The sequence below is a fragment of the Falco rusticolus genome, chromosome 12 (assembly GCF_015220075.1).
Source record: "Falco rusticolus isolate bFalRus1 chromosome 12, bFalRus1.pri, whole genome shotgun sequence".
NCBI classification, from domain to species: Eukaryota; Metazoa; Chordata; class Aves; order Falconiformes; family Falconidae; genus Falco; species Falco rusticolus.
Genome location: NC_051198.1, coordinates 24,945,670 through 24,959,112, shown reverse-complemented (window position 1 = coordinate 24,959,112; position 13,443 = coordinate 24,945,670). Strand labels below are relative to the sequence as shown.

General features: G+C 49.2%; 1 protein-coding gene across 1 annotated transcript in view; it reads right to left on the bottom strand.

The window, feature by feature from the left end:
• Nucleotides 1–11,564, bottom strand: part of TGFB2 (transforming growth factor beta 2) — a 65,558-nt gene extending 53,994 nt beyond the window's left edge. Inside the window, exon 1 of the mRNA XM_037405576.1 lies at nucleotides 10,686–11,564. Within this exon, the coding sequence (XP_037261473.1) occupies nucleotides 10,686–11,028 (343 nt within the window). The 5' untranslated portion in view covers nucleotides 11,029–11,564. The remainder of the gene's footprint in view (nucleotides 1–10,685) is intronic.
• Nucleotides 11,565–13,443: the final 1,879 nt, after the last annotated feature.

Genomic DNA, 13,443 nt, shown 5'->3' with positions numbered 1-13,443 from the left:
ATGACTGTTCTGCTTGCCTAAACAATCACTGCACAGACTCCAGTTTCAACACCACAAGGAAAAATCTGGAGTAGCTTTACTGACTCAAATTAAATTGCTCCAACTTTTCATCCATGCAAAAAACGTACCTCAAAAGTTAACTCATTATTTTGTGAGCCACTTTGAGATGTATCAAGTCAGAGAGGCTTTATGTAAAACCACACGCACCTTCATGCTGCAAGCACAGCTCCTGTTCCCAAACTACTTGGCTTTCCAGCTTGTAAATTCAGCATATATCATGCAGCAAATTGACTTTCAGAAGTTGTTCTCCTGGCTCCAGCTCTATTCAGAACTGACTTTTAAGATTCTACCGATAACGCAAAAACACCTTGTTGGCTTAGCCCTGACCTATCATTACCATCTACCGCACAGATATTTGCCACACTCTTATTCACAGCCTTCAGATTCTTGCCTGCTCTGGGTGCTGAGGTCTGATCTGGCACGTGTTTATAAAAAGTCTCTGGATGTGGAGTGATGAGCTTCTAGACAAAAACTCGCTGTAGGGAGGATGATAGAGATATATTACGGCATGTTTATTTGCCAAGACCTTTGCAGTCAGATGGTCATTTATTTTAGACAGGGGGAGATGTGGAATACCTACAAAGTACAGGACATGAACTCATGCCTCCTTCTCTGCATTCTGCAATTCTTGCCATATTGCTGCCATATGCTTTTCCCAGATGACATCTGACATCAAGTGCTTCTATCAATAAGCTACTAAGGTGTTTATTTTTAAAAGTGGTTCTTTCCCCCCCCCCCCTTTTTTTTTCACAAGGCCTTATGCAGAAGAATATCTCCAATGGCAACTCAATAAAAGGGAAAGCACCTACAGTAATACGTCCCGGCATATCTCGAGGATGTGGCTGTTCCCTGAAACAAAGGAATGGCACTTAATACCTCATCCAAAGACTTTTGGAGTCAATGGAAAGACTTCCAGTGTTTTCAGCAGACTTTGGACCAGTGCCCTTAATCTGCGGAACATACTCTCAAAAGGCAGAAAAATGGAAAGGTTTGACTGTATCACATGTATAGCTGGCCTTGTAGCAAGTGTGCATGAGGCAGATTCCTTTCCAGACTCTACCTCAACAAATACACTTCCAGCCAGAGAAAATTAAGTCTCCCAATAAAGTGGGTAAATAATAGGATTCCAACTTGGAAGGAGGTAAGTTCCTTCAGACACATGATATTGTTGTAACTCAGTCTCTGGCCACCTTTATAAAGATGTCTTTTTCTAGATCCTTTCGGGGCTCTTTTCTTCCCTGATTAGAAAGAGGAATGTGAAATTTCCAAATACATGGCTCCTAGCATTGGGGAGAAATGCAATCTGGGATGGGGGAATCCAGATGGGAAGAGGGAGAGAAAGCCCTGACCCCCAACCATCTATTCTGAGTCCATCCTAACTGGGATGAAGTTGCTCACTTAGCTCCCTTGCTTTCCAAACTGTATATCCTGGCAGGCAGCCTCTCAGTTCCTATCACACCACCAGATCAGAACAGCAGATTTATTTTCAAGAAAGCTGGAACTTGTTCCTCACTCACAAACCTGAAGCTGTATGTACGTTTGCTGCAATAGCCTGCCATTATACGCTAGATAAACACACAACAAGCACAACAAATGGAATGTACAGACATCTTTCAGCATACCTCAATGTTGAAATGCGGCTACTTCACTTCCAAAGTGTGCATCAGGAAAAACTGGAGTATAGAGCAGTGATTGGCCCAAGACATATACAGCCCTTGCTCTGCCAGGGAGGCCCAGAGCCAACTGCAACAGCCAAGAAAACTGGGCTGGATCTCAGAGATTGGGTGAGAATGAGAACACCAAGGATCTGCAGGGATCCAACACATCTCGAGGCAGTTTAAAACATCCTATCATACTGGAGTATACAATATATCACTTACCCTTCCCTGAGGGCAAACATCCCCTATACTGCCTGTAGGCATTTGGACAAAGACATGAGCTGCCGATACTGCACGTGTTGGTGGACCGGACACCTGGCATCCATCAATTTTGCTTACTAGGTATTTACTAAGGTGCTCTGCTTTGGTATTATCCAGTCAACTGGATCAATTCCTGCATCAAACCCTTGAAGGAAGACCAGGAACTGCGACACAAAGGGCCAAGCTGCCCCTCCATTGCCGTGTTCACGGGGAGCAGTGACATCTCTCAGCTCTGCTAACCTGGGCTACCCCTGGGACCCAGCAGAGGAGCAGCAACCTGCCACAGGCTCCGCTGAGTGCCAGACCCTGACCACGCTGTGCCTGCCAGCCACTTCTGCCATCATTTCAACCCACTCCTGCGTATGAAGAAGGTAAATTTGCTGCATTGTTTTCACATGTCACTTGGAAGATGGAAAGACCTGCGGGTGTTCTTCTTCCTAGTGTACATCTTGGCAGTCCTAGAGAAGGTCTTTATGACTGTTTGTGCAAAGCCCCCCCACCCCCCCCGAATATATTATGTATATTGGACAATGCCCACTCACGTAAGCAAAGACTACTCTCTGATCAGTTTGGGGTATTGGAGATCATCTGGAAACACAACAGTGGGCTGAGGATTACTAATTATTATTGCACAGAAGCCTTCATGAAACATGGGACTGCTAGGTACTCTCTGACCACTTCAAAAAAAGAGAGTCAGTGCTGTTAATATCTATTAGTTTTTCAGCCTCCTGAGTATAAAGTCCACCCACAGGGCTGGGGTTTTTTGTGGGTTGGTTGTTTTTTTCCCATCCCAAGGAATGAAACCCAACATGTTCTGATTCCTATCTTTTCAGTCATCACTATGGTAAAGGTAAGTTACCATCACCATTTCAGCTGAGCTAGCTGCTGAATTGCAAATGCTACACGTAAACAAACACAAGAGAAGGAACTTCAACAGGCTTAGCTCGCCTTTTTAAATTCAAAATTCAAGGCAGGGGTTTAAAAGAGATGAAGCCAGGGAAAACATTGGATACTAACACCAGCCAAACAGGGAAAAATAACGAAGTTGTAAGCCTGAAAAACTGAAATGGAAAGAATGACAGATTTACTGCTGCATTTGATGCACATAACCACTGATAGACTCTCCCCAGGAAGTGTTGAAATTACCATCACTGAAATGAATCCAGAAGCTAAAAATTAAATTATCTTTCCCAGAACATTCCAATCGGGGCTTTGGCAACAACAGATGTTTTAATGCTCTTAAATATATGCACACGCATGTGTGCATGCATGCACACACACACACATCCTTAAGTACAGTATCCTCTTTCACGCAAGACCTCCCTCTTAGTTTTCACAAAGTCAGACTGAACTTACGGTCATTCTGCAAAGTCTTTTCTTCAAAGTCTGCTCAAATGCACAACTGTCAGATTAAGCAACCCATAAGGAGTCTTACAGCAGCTCCAAGTTATGAATGAATGGTTATTAGTGAACTTGCTTGTCAGGACAGATGTGATATTTGTCAGTGCAGTGTGGGTTAGATATGGTGGGAAGGAGCCAAACAAGCAAAGTGAGAGGTCAGTGTCACAACATTTCCCTTTTCCCCCATCTCAGTTCGCCTAAAACAATGCCACAGCTTTTGCTGAAGTGTAATAAAGCAGTCTCTTTTCATGCAACCTACCATGCTTATTTGAAAAGCAACAGCCACACAAGAAAAGTGGAAGAAAAATGGGTGCAAAAGGAGAGAAGAACATTGTTCTGGTGCAAGAAACGTACAGTGGAGGCACAAACACGAGACTGACAGAAAACACCACATCTTTAGAAATTTGGTAACACCTTCATCAAGACCACCCTGTGGAAGCTGAAACACCATGCATTATTTTTCTTGTATTAAAACGTATTATTACAAGGATCGCAGGCTAATTCACGTTGGAAGGGACATCAAGTCCAACCTCCAGCTCAAAGCATTTTCAGCTACGAGGACAACTTATTTATACTTTATACAGTTATGGATAATATTCCGAAGTCAGCATCACACTGTGCTAGGTCTTATGTAACAAAAAAAAAAGAGGCTCCTGCCCTGAGGGGCTTTCAATAGGAAAAGGCTCAGCTCTACAGTCCTGAAGATCATGAATACGCCAATAAGCATCACAGATTAAATGAAAAGGAATCCTCGCTCACTGTCCAAACTAAAACCTGAATGAGAGAGAGATGTTCTAAAGATCCTCTCCACACTCTCAGCCATAAGCCTGCTGCAGGAATGCCTGTGAGGTCTAGCATCTCCTGGAAACCGAACATGGATGCCAGAGAACCCAAACAGCAACACAAGGTCTATTTCAGCAGAGCCTGTCTTTCCACAGTGAACGAGCAGTCTCTCTGTGCTGCTGCCTAAACTCATCCCACCAGTCCTCGTCTGCAAGGAGCCAGGAGCTTTCCAAGCAGCACGCATGTGTGAACCGCCGTGTGGCTCCCTTTGGAGAGCCTGGCTGGTGTAGAGAACACTATGCTACCCAAAGAGGCAATTTCTCTACTCTGGACCAACCTGCAGAGCACCAGAAACTTGTAAAAAGCTGCTCACCAGACAGGTCTAACGAAGCCAGGTCTAGCACTTCATTTCTCCAGGGCCAACCCTGTGCCATTCGAGGTAAGAGAACAGCAGTACTAAACATGCTCATGAGCCATTCAGAAATTAAAAAATGAATGGCCCCACTGGAAGGAGATAAACCACAACCCTTTATGCTAAGTTGTTTTTTTTCCAACTCCTCATCCTCTTGTCTCAGACAAATCTTTGAAGTTTATCCTTTACACCATGCAGCCGTATGTCTTGTAGAGTTGGGTGCCCAGCTGCAGTTGCTTATCAGCAGCAAGGACAGTGAGGACAAGTGTGGGGGAGCTGTTTTAAGAAGAAACATAGCTGCTTCTGAAAAGGATCTTCTGAAAGACCACCGCAGGAAGCCAACTGACAGCGATACTGGAGCTAGGCACCTACTTGTCCACATCACAGATTCGAAAGGATACATGCAACAGCCTGTGGCTGAAGGCAGGATGTACTTTCCCTAAACAAATGACCAAACCAAACTTTTTAGTCTAAACAAATCAGCAGAAACATCCATCACAGTATTACATTAAATAACACCTGGGGTGCGTATCATCCTCAAGCTAAAAACTGCCTGCTTGAAAACATTTAGCATGTGGTTTCACAACAGGAACGGAAACATTTGTGTGTGTTCGCTCATGACTCGTTTTGTCACCATCCCCTGGGGTTCCTCTCTTTATCTGCAATACAGGAGCAGTCTAGCACAGACACTGCAAACGCAAAGAAGCCAGCTGCCCAGCAGCGTCAGCCTTCTTCGGGATCACGGGAGCACTGCAGAGCCTCTTCTTGCCTCTCTACAAAAATCCTGTAAAGCATTTCCTTCTCACTGGGCTCCAATGCCCAAATGACAGATTTCAACACAGCGAGAGGGATTTGAACTGTCTGGCTTTGTCCATCCCTGCAAATGCACCATAAACCGGGCCCCAATTAAGGAAGCTAATTAGGCATACACAGAGCCTTAATGTTAATGAGTCCATTCATGTGTGTGAAGCTCCCCGCATATTTCAGAATGGTGCTGAAGAAGCTCACCAAGGACGACAGCCAGGAGTTCTCATTCATCTTTTTGCTCAGTTCTGGTGCAGGCAGGAATTTCAAACTGACAGCAAAGCACTGGAAGTAGTAACTTTGAAGTAACACAGCCATCCTGATGACCGCTACCGTTCTCACACAGCGCACCAAGGATAAGCAAGGCTAAAACCAGCAGCTAATGAAGGTGATGCTCCACTTTCTTCACAAAATCACCTGCTCATACCCAGTCCTGCAATTAAGTGGAGCCAGCAAGAGTGCCATGAGCTCTGGGTACTCTCTGTGTATCTCCAGCCATGAGCAGAAGACAAAGACACACTTCCAGATAGGTCTGTGGGACCATAAAACAATTAAGACTGCCAGTGGGCTGGGAGGTGGGGAGCGGCAGGGGCAGCAATGCACATCTAACTCTTTCACTCAGCAAATTAGAGCAAAAGTGCCTCTTTACAACAGACACCAGAGACAAAGAATTCAGGAATACAGACTGACATTTCTGTCTTGCAGGTCTTCCGACCTTGCAGTGTTAAAGAGAGGGGCCATGGGTGTTCTGCTTTCCTGTAGGCTTCATCCTCTGGAAGAAAGTGGGGGACCACGTACCTTGCCAGACCAGCTTGCAGACCTCCCCGTCTCCGAGCCTGTCACCTTGCTTACAGCAAGTCGCTGGTGATTCAGAAGGCAGGCAGGGAACACAAGTAGTGCACCCCACCATCTGCTCCGTACGAGTGGGAGTGGAAGAAGAGAGCTCTCTTTGACTTTAGCTGCCCTTCGTGAGTGCACCACAGCATGACATTTTATTATCCCTCATAGCATGTGGAGGACTACTGTCCCAAAAATTACCCTGCCCTTTTTCAAAGCCATTCACAGTTTCCTGGGTTTTTCACCATCACCTAGGACGACTGCAATATGTGCCATTCATGAACAAGCAGTAAGGAAATATTCCTCCCACCTCTCTCCTCGGGGGAACCTTTGCATTGCTTCAGGTTCTCTCTGCAAACACCTCTTACAAGAGGTGCTCCAGAGCACAACCATTGGGCCAGTATAGCTAGAAGGTCTTAAAATAAGGCGTTCCTTCCGAGATGGTTTCCGTATCATTAACAGCACAGGAAATCCTAAAAGCTTAAGTTCTGTGTTGTGCTAAATGTAAACACACACAAGCTGTGCCGCAGTAGCTGGTAACATTGTACTAACGATGCTGGCAGATGCGGAGCATGGCTGCTCCTGCATGAGTAATTCTGGTACCCTGAAGACAAGGAGTCCACGTACATATAATTGCTGGTAAATCGCGTCCTTGTTAAAGTAGAAGCATGTCATTGTGCCCAGCCAGTTTATAATGTTGTCTTTCATGAGGCGAATATTCAGCAGAACTACAGTCTATGTAAAGCAATATTCATGGTCCAGAGCTCCTGAGAAGACTAAGCCTACCACCCAGTTCAGGCTGGAACGCGAAGGGGCTCCTTCATACCAAAGTAGTTTAAAATCCGCGCAAAGCCAGGCTCAAACCCAGGTGAACTGTGAGTTCTTAGGCTACTGAGTACTTGCAGACTTATCTCCAAGAATGCAGAAAACGTAAAAATTTACCTGTATTAGCATGAACTCATCAGTACCAACCAGCTCATTAACTGACATAAAAATTGCCAGGAATGAAGAACTAGGTGCCAGTCCCCACATACACGTGTTGCCTGTTTTTCTCGAGCATCCCCTTTATGCACTAGTATTACAATTCACAATCCTTAACTGTGCTGGCATTAAATTTGTTTATTGTCACTGTAAAGGCAACTGTCACCCAGCCTCAAATAAATAACTGAAGTATCAGGCCCTAGATAATCAATGAAGAGCTGACAAGTAATAAACTTCTAACATGATCCAGCTTTCACAGGAATCAGTATTAAGCACCTACTCAGGTAACTGCCTCGGCACAGAACACGCATGAACTCTCTCTGATGCTGTGCTCAGCTTCCATATCCCACCCCCCTCTTTAAAGCGCTCCATAAAACAACTCCACTTCTGCCTGCCAACTGGACTTAGGAGAGATTCAGACTTTCAGTATCTAATCCATGCTGTCACGAGCACAACACAGGCAGGCATGCTTGACAGACAAGAGCTTGTTGGTTTTTCCAAACCTCTTTGTAGTATTTTCTTCCACCACTACTTTTCACATCTGTTGGTTTTGAGTCCGGCAGTCTCTGACTCACTCAATTTCCACATATATTCTGACTTGATGAGTCTTTAACCTCAAGTGGACTGTCAAGCCAGAGGCCAGATGCCCCCTTACTTCCTCAGCGCAAACTATCAGTAAACCTTAGCATAACTTTACTTTGAGCCTTAAACTAACAGCATGTGAAAAGATTAATATGAATAAATTCAAAACTAATCAGATCCCTTCTTTAAATGTTGACACAGTATTATTTATATCCCATAAATACCTTCTTGACTAAAATTCATCCCAGGAGATTGGCATCTTGCCAGTTCTATTCATATTTACTGTATTTATACAGTACAGTTGGCCAAGGATAATATTTAAGACAAAATATGCCTTAGGGTATATACAATATCTCTTATAGTTTTCCTTTTAAATCTCCTCATTGCTAAAAATATTTAGTCTGAACTTTACAAAATGCCCCACGAAGACCTATCACCGATCTGTAGTGATATATTGCTGACTATGAGTATAATTAGAGCATATTTGTAATACTTGGGCTGTAGTCAGTTACTGAACGCTAACAACTTGCGGTAAAAACTGAACCACTGATCTTTCCCATGCCTTCCATCCAGCTGCTTTTGACCTCCAGTGTGTTCACACTGATCCCCTTCTCCCTCCTGCCTCCCTCCAATGCAGCAGAAACCGTAGAGTTAAAAAAATTCACTCCGATACGTCTAGGAGAAAGTGCCCGCGGCCGCCAGAGCTGCACTTTCAATTTCCTCCTTTAAAATATGGTGGAGCGATTTCTTCCTTTCTGTCTTTTTTGGAAAGGTTCGCTCCATCCAGTAAAACTAGAGAGCAGTGGAAAAACAGTTAACCTACTTACTCTGATGTTAGCGACAGCCCTTGCACAGTAGTAGTACTGGATCTGCTGCTAACTGGCCCTCCGATCCCAAACGTCTGATGCACTCTGTTGGTAGATACCTGCAATCTCCTTTGCTCTTCCAAAACTTCTATCGATACTTTAGCACAAATCTGGCCTCTAACAACATTTTAAAAATAGATCCTCTTTTGTCAACACCATCCAAGTCACACACCACAGATATTTTAATTTTCTGGAAAGTACGCAGCTGCCTTTCGGACTATCGGTTCTTTGTAGTTTGCTCATGCGTGGAACAGGGGACAGATACGCTCGGGACGGATGCATTTTACAATTCTCAGAGACTCCCCGTTACAGGGTCAACTCCACAAGCCAAGGCACTGCTATCAGCCTTCCCAACCTTTGCCCATAGGTGTTCATTCCTCTGCTCAGGGCACGATCTGACAGGTCCCAAAACAAAGTGCCGGCTCCCACCAAAACCACGAGCAAAATACCACATTGTATCAACGTGGAAAACAGGCATGACTTACGTGTTCTCACCACGGCTATGAGTTATACTGAACCACTCTGCTCATACCCACTTGGCTCCAAATATAATTTTCTTTTCTTTTCTTTTTTTTTCCAAAAAGTATTTCTTCCCCGAGGGTAACAAGGGCGGAGTGTATTTACCATGGCTATTAAGGATGGTGCCATAATTACAATAATAAAATGGCTCTGACTGCCAGGATGTCCTGTACCTGATGCTGTCATTTAAGAATAAAGGAAGAAAGGGAGGCAGCTGCACCCAGCGTGGGGTTCAGATACCTTGGCTGGCATCCTAGGACTATCACATGCAAGACGGAGCAAGCCCCAAATCTACAACTTGCTAAACTAAAAATAAATAAGGGGAAAATGCAATTAGAAACTCTAGGATAAAGTTACCAAGATGGCTGCATTATCTATTTAAGCAAGAGGTATGCGCTTTTCAAAAACAGACAGCAAGTATATAGGGCATCTCAAGTGGCGGGGGAGGGAAGAGAGAGAAAAGCGACCTAAATGAAAAGAGTAGGGACTAGGTTTTGGACATGCAAACACTGGAGTTATTTTCTGCTTCTGGTATTTCACTTTCCTCAGTATGATGATGATCTGGATTCTTTTAAGGGAGTGCACTGCTTTTCCTTTCCTTTTTTTTTTTTTTTCTATACACTTAAACTTCACTACCAAAACAAAAAAAGGCACATCATTATGATTATTAATCATTCTAAGTGGATTCGGGCAGCACAGAGCATTTGTACACCCACCCACCCCCCTTTTTTTTCCCCCCCCCCTCACAAAACGTGGCACGGATCACCAGAAGGTCGTTAAAAACAGCAAAAGGCAGACGGGCTGAGACAGGTTCCAAGAACCGAGGCTACCCAGAAGGGAAAACTTTTCCTGTACCTGAAATGAAAGCGCCCATGAACTGGAGCGGGAGGCTAGTTAAAGTGGGAAGAGGAGGGAGGCTGTCAGCGCCTCTGTCCTCTCTCAGCACCAACCTGAATAGCGGTCTGCGGGACAGTGTGCTGGAGGGGCACAGGCAGAAGAGGAGCCGGTAACTTTTTTTTTTTTTTTTTTTTAAAGACCTCCTTTTCTTTTCAGTTATGGAGAGATGGAAACCTGCCCGATCCAGACACTCCAAGGGAAACAACAGCAGTGGAAAGATATTGGCTCTTTTTGGAGGCTGCACACGGTGCTGCGGGGGAACTCGACCCAGCGCGGGGGGGGGAGCGGGACCCTGGGCGGTGGGAGTGCTTCCCTCAGGTACGCGGTGGTGCGAAGCAGAGGCACCTCTGGGGACTCCTCGGGGACTGGAAAGGGGATCCGAAGCCTCGTGAGTCTGGGGAGACGGCTGACCCCCCCCAACCCCCCCAGCCCCCCAGGCTATATATGTCTATCCCACCACCTAAACAGAACCCTGGAAGCCACCAGCTAGGAGATGCTGAGGACAGGAGCGAACCCGGCAAAGGCAGCAGGTTATGATGCACGGGGCTGGTTTTTGAAGGTGCTGGGCACTGCCAAGCCTCGGGGGCGAAATTACGCACACATGCACGCACACAGGGAACTTACTTTCGGGGTAAAAAGGCTGCATGTCTATTTTGTAAACTTCTTTGGCATAATACTCCTCGTCGCTCCTCTCCCTTTCACAAGTGGCAGCTCTGTGGTTGGCTTTCTCTTGCAGCAGGTCCCTGGTGCTGTTGTAGATGGAGATGACCTCCGGAGGCACCTCCTCGGGCTCGGGGTACTCGTCCGGGGGGCTGGTGAGCTTCAGCTTGCTCAAGATCTGCCCCCGGATCGCCTCGATCCTCTTGCGCATAAACTGATCCATGTCGAGGGTGCTGCAGGTAGACAGGCTGAAAGCCACGGTGGCCAGATCCACGGTGAGCAACACGCTCAGGAGATAGCAGTGCATTTTAAGTGTTTAAATACAGCGCCCCCCAAAAAAAGAGTGACTTTAACAACGAACAACAACAACGAGGAAGGAAAAAAAAAATTAAAAATAAAAAGGGGATGTGTGCAAACAAAGGGAAGATCTGCAGACAAAATGCAGTTAAAAACCGGACTGCAAGGACGACTCGCAATCGAAAAACGCACGGGAGGCGTCAGTGAAAAAAATACGAATAATAATTAAAAAAAAAAAAAAAAGCAGCAAGTTGCTACAACTAGATAAAATTCGGGGGTGGAGTGAGCCGGGCAGAAAAAAAAGGGGAGGAAAAAAAACCCCACCAACCCCAAAGAGATAAAACAAACCTGCGAATCAAGTAAACGGGTGCGAGCCTGCTCTCAGCGCGCCGGCGGAGCGGGCTGGACAACAAAAAACGGGAGAGAAAAAGGGGAAAGAAGGAGGGGGGAGCGGCGACGGGTATCGCAGGGCGCTGCCGCAGCCGGCGGGGCAGAGGTGCCGGCGCGGTGCTCAGCCCCGCCGTGCGCCCGCGGCGCCCGCGGCTCCCGGGGCAGCGGCAGCGGCGGCGGCACCGCCCCGCGCCCGGCGCTCAGCCCCCGCGGCGGCGCCGGCAGAGCCGCGCACGTGTGCCCCGGCGGCGCCCAGCCCCGGCCCCCGCGGCCCGGCGGAGCGGCAGGCGGCGGCCCCTCGGCCCCGCGGCGGCGGCGAGCGGCGATCCGATCCTCCGGCCGGCCGCGTCCCGCAGGCTGCTGCGAGCGCCCCGCGCCGCATGCACCGGCCCACCCCCGCCCGGGCCCAGAGCTCTTTCCAGCTCCCTCCTCTTCCTCCGCCCGCCGGAGCGCCAACCCCACGCCGCGCTCGGCGAGGCAGCGCCGCCGCCCCGAGAGCCTCCGCCGATGGCGGGCGCGGAGCGGGGCTGGCCGCGGCGCGGCGGCCGCTCTTCCCCCCCCCCCCGGGCTCCCCCGCGGGGCTGGGGCTGGCCCCGGCGCGCAGCTCCCGGCGCTCTAGCGCTCCGCCCGGCGCCCCCCGCCCGCCGCCCCCGGCCCCTCGGCTCTCCCTGCGCGGAGGGGACGGGTGCCAGCAGATAACATCACGGCCGCGCAGGGAGAGGGAGATTTATACGGGCTCCCCGCCCCACGTGCTCGGCTCGCCGCGAAGTGACGTGGAGCGGCTGCGGGAGCGGAGCGCCCCGCCGCCCGCCTATGCGCTGCGGGCCGGGCCCCGGGCGGGCGGCCGCCGGAGCAGCCAGCGCCTGCCAGCCGCGTCCTCAGGAGCATTATTATCTGGTTTTCCGAAGAAAGGCTTCACCGCCCCCCGCACCCATTCCCAAAGCCACGGGGCAGCAGCACCCCCGCCCTGCGGGAGAGCGGCGCCTCTCGGCGCGCCGCCGCCGGGGCTGCGGGGCCGGGGCGATGCTGTGCCCCCCGCCCGCCAGCGGTGCCTGGCCCCCCCTGCCCCCCCCCAGGCCGCCGGTGCTGCCTGTCCGGCAGGGAGGTGGGGGAGATGCGGGGCGCTGCTCCTGCCCCGGGGTCGCCCCTCCTGGCGCAGCGAGCAGGTACATCCCCGCCTGCACCTGACGGAGCCCTCCAGCCCCAAACGCTCGGGCTGTGCCCGGCCGTGGTTCTGCCGCTGCCGCCTTTGGCTGCAGCCACGAGCACCGGCTCCATCGTGCCCAGTCCAGGGGGCTGCAGGGGGCACAGCCACCCTCCTCCACCCTGGGGCCATCACTTAGCTGGGCATCCCTCACCTTCCTGGCATAAAGCTTTCCTTTCACGGTCCGTTTATCACCCCTGCACATTACACCCGCTTCATAAGGCAGCCTTTTTGTTCACCCTCACCCCTGTTAGCCCTGTATTCCCATCTAAATTAAATCGGCACAGGTTTTACTTGCTGGGAGTTCCCAATCACACCCTCCCCCCAGGTAGGACAAGGCTGCTCCTGAAAAACCTCTGCTTAGTTTCCAGAGGTGAAGAAACACATATGAGAGGGCCCCGAAGGGCCACAGGCATTCAGAAGCACAGCTGGGCCGGTGCCTGTGGTATTACAGGTAAAGGTACGTAACAGAAGTGCGACAGGATGACCGGCATCTATCTGGAAGCACAACGAGAATCACGTAAGACACAAACCAGCCCAGCACCACCACAGGCTTTCTCTGGCTGACCGCATCTCAGGAACCACCTCCTTTCTGCAAAACGTTCGGATGTTTTTCTGACGCTCGACAACGGCAGCCCCAAAATTAAAAGCGTGGTTTCCTTTCCCAATGTGTCAGCAAGGAAGGACGCTCCCCCCGAGCAGCTGTGGCTGGGTGCTGGGGTGCTACACGCCGCTGTGCTGGCAGGTCTCTGCTGTAGGGGAACCTTGCACCTGCCCGGCCAGCCCACCCTGTGCTGCTGCGGGTACCAGCAAAGATGAGATTCTCCGAGA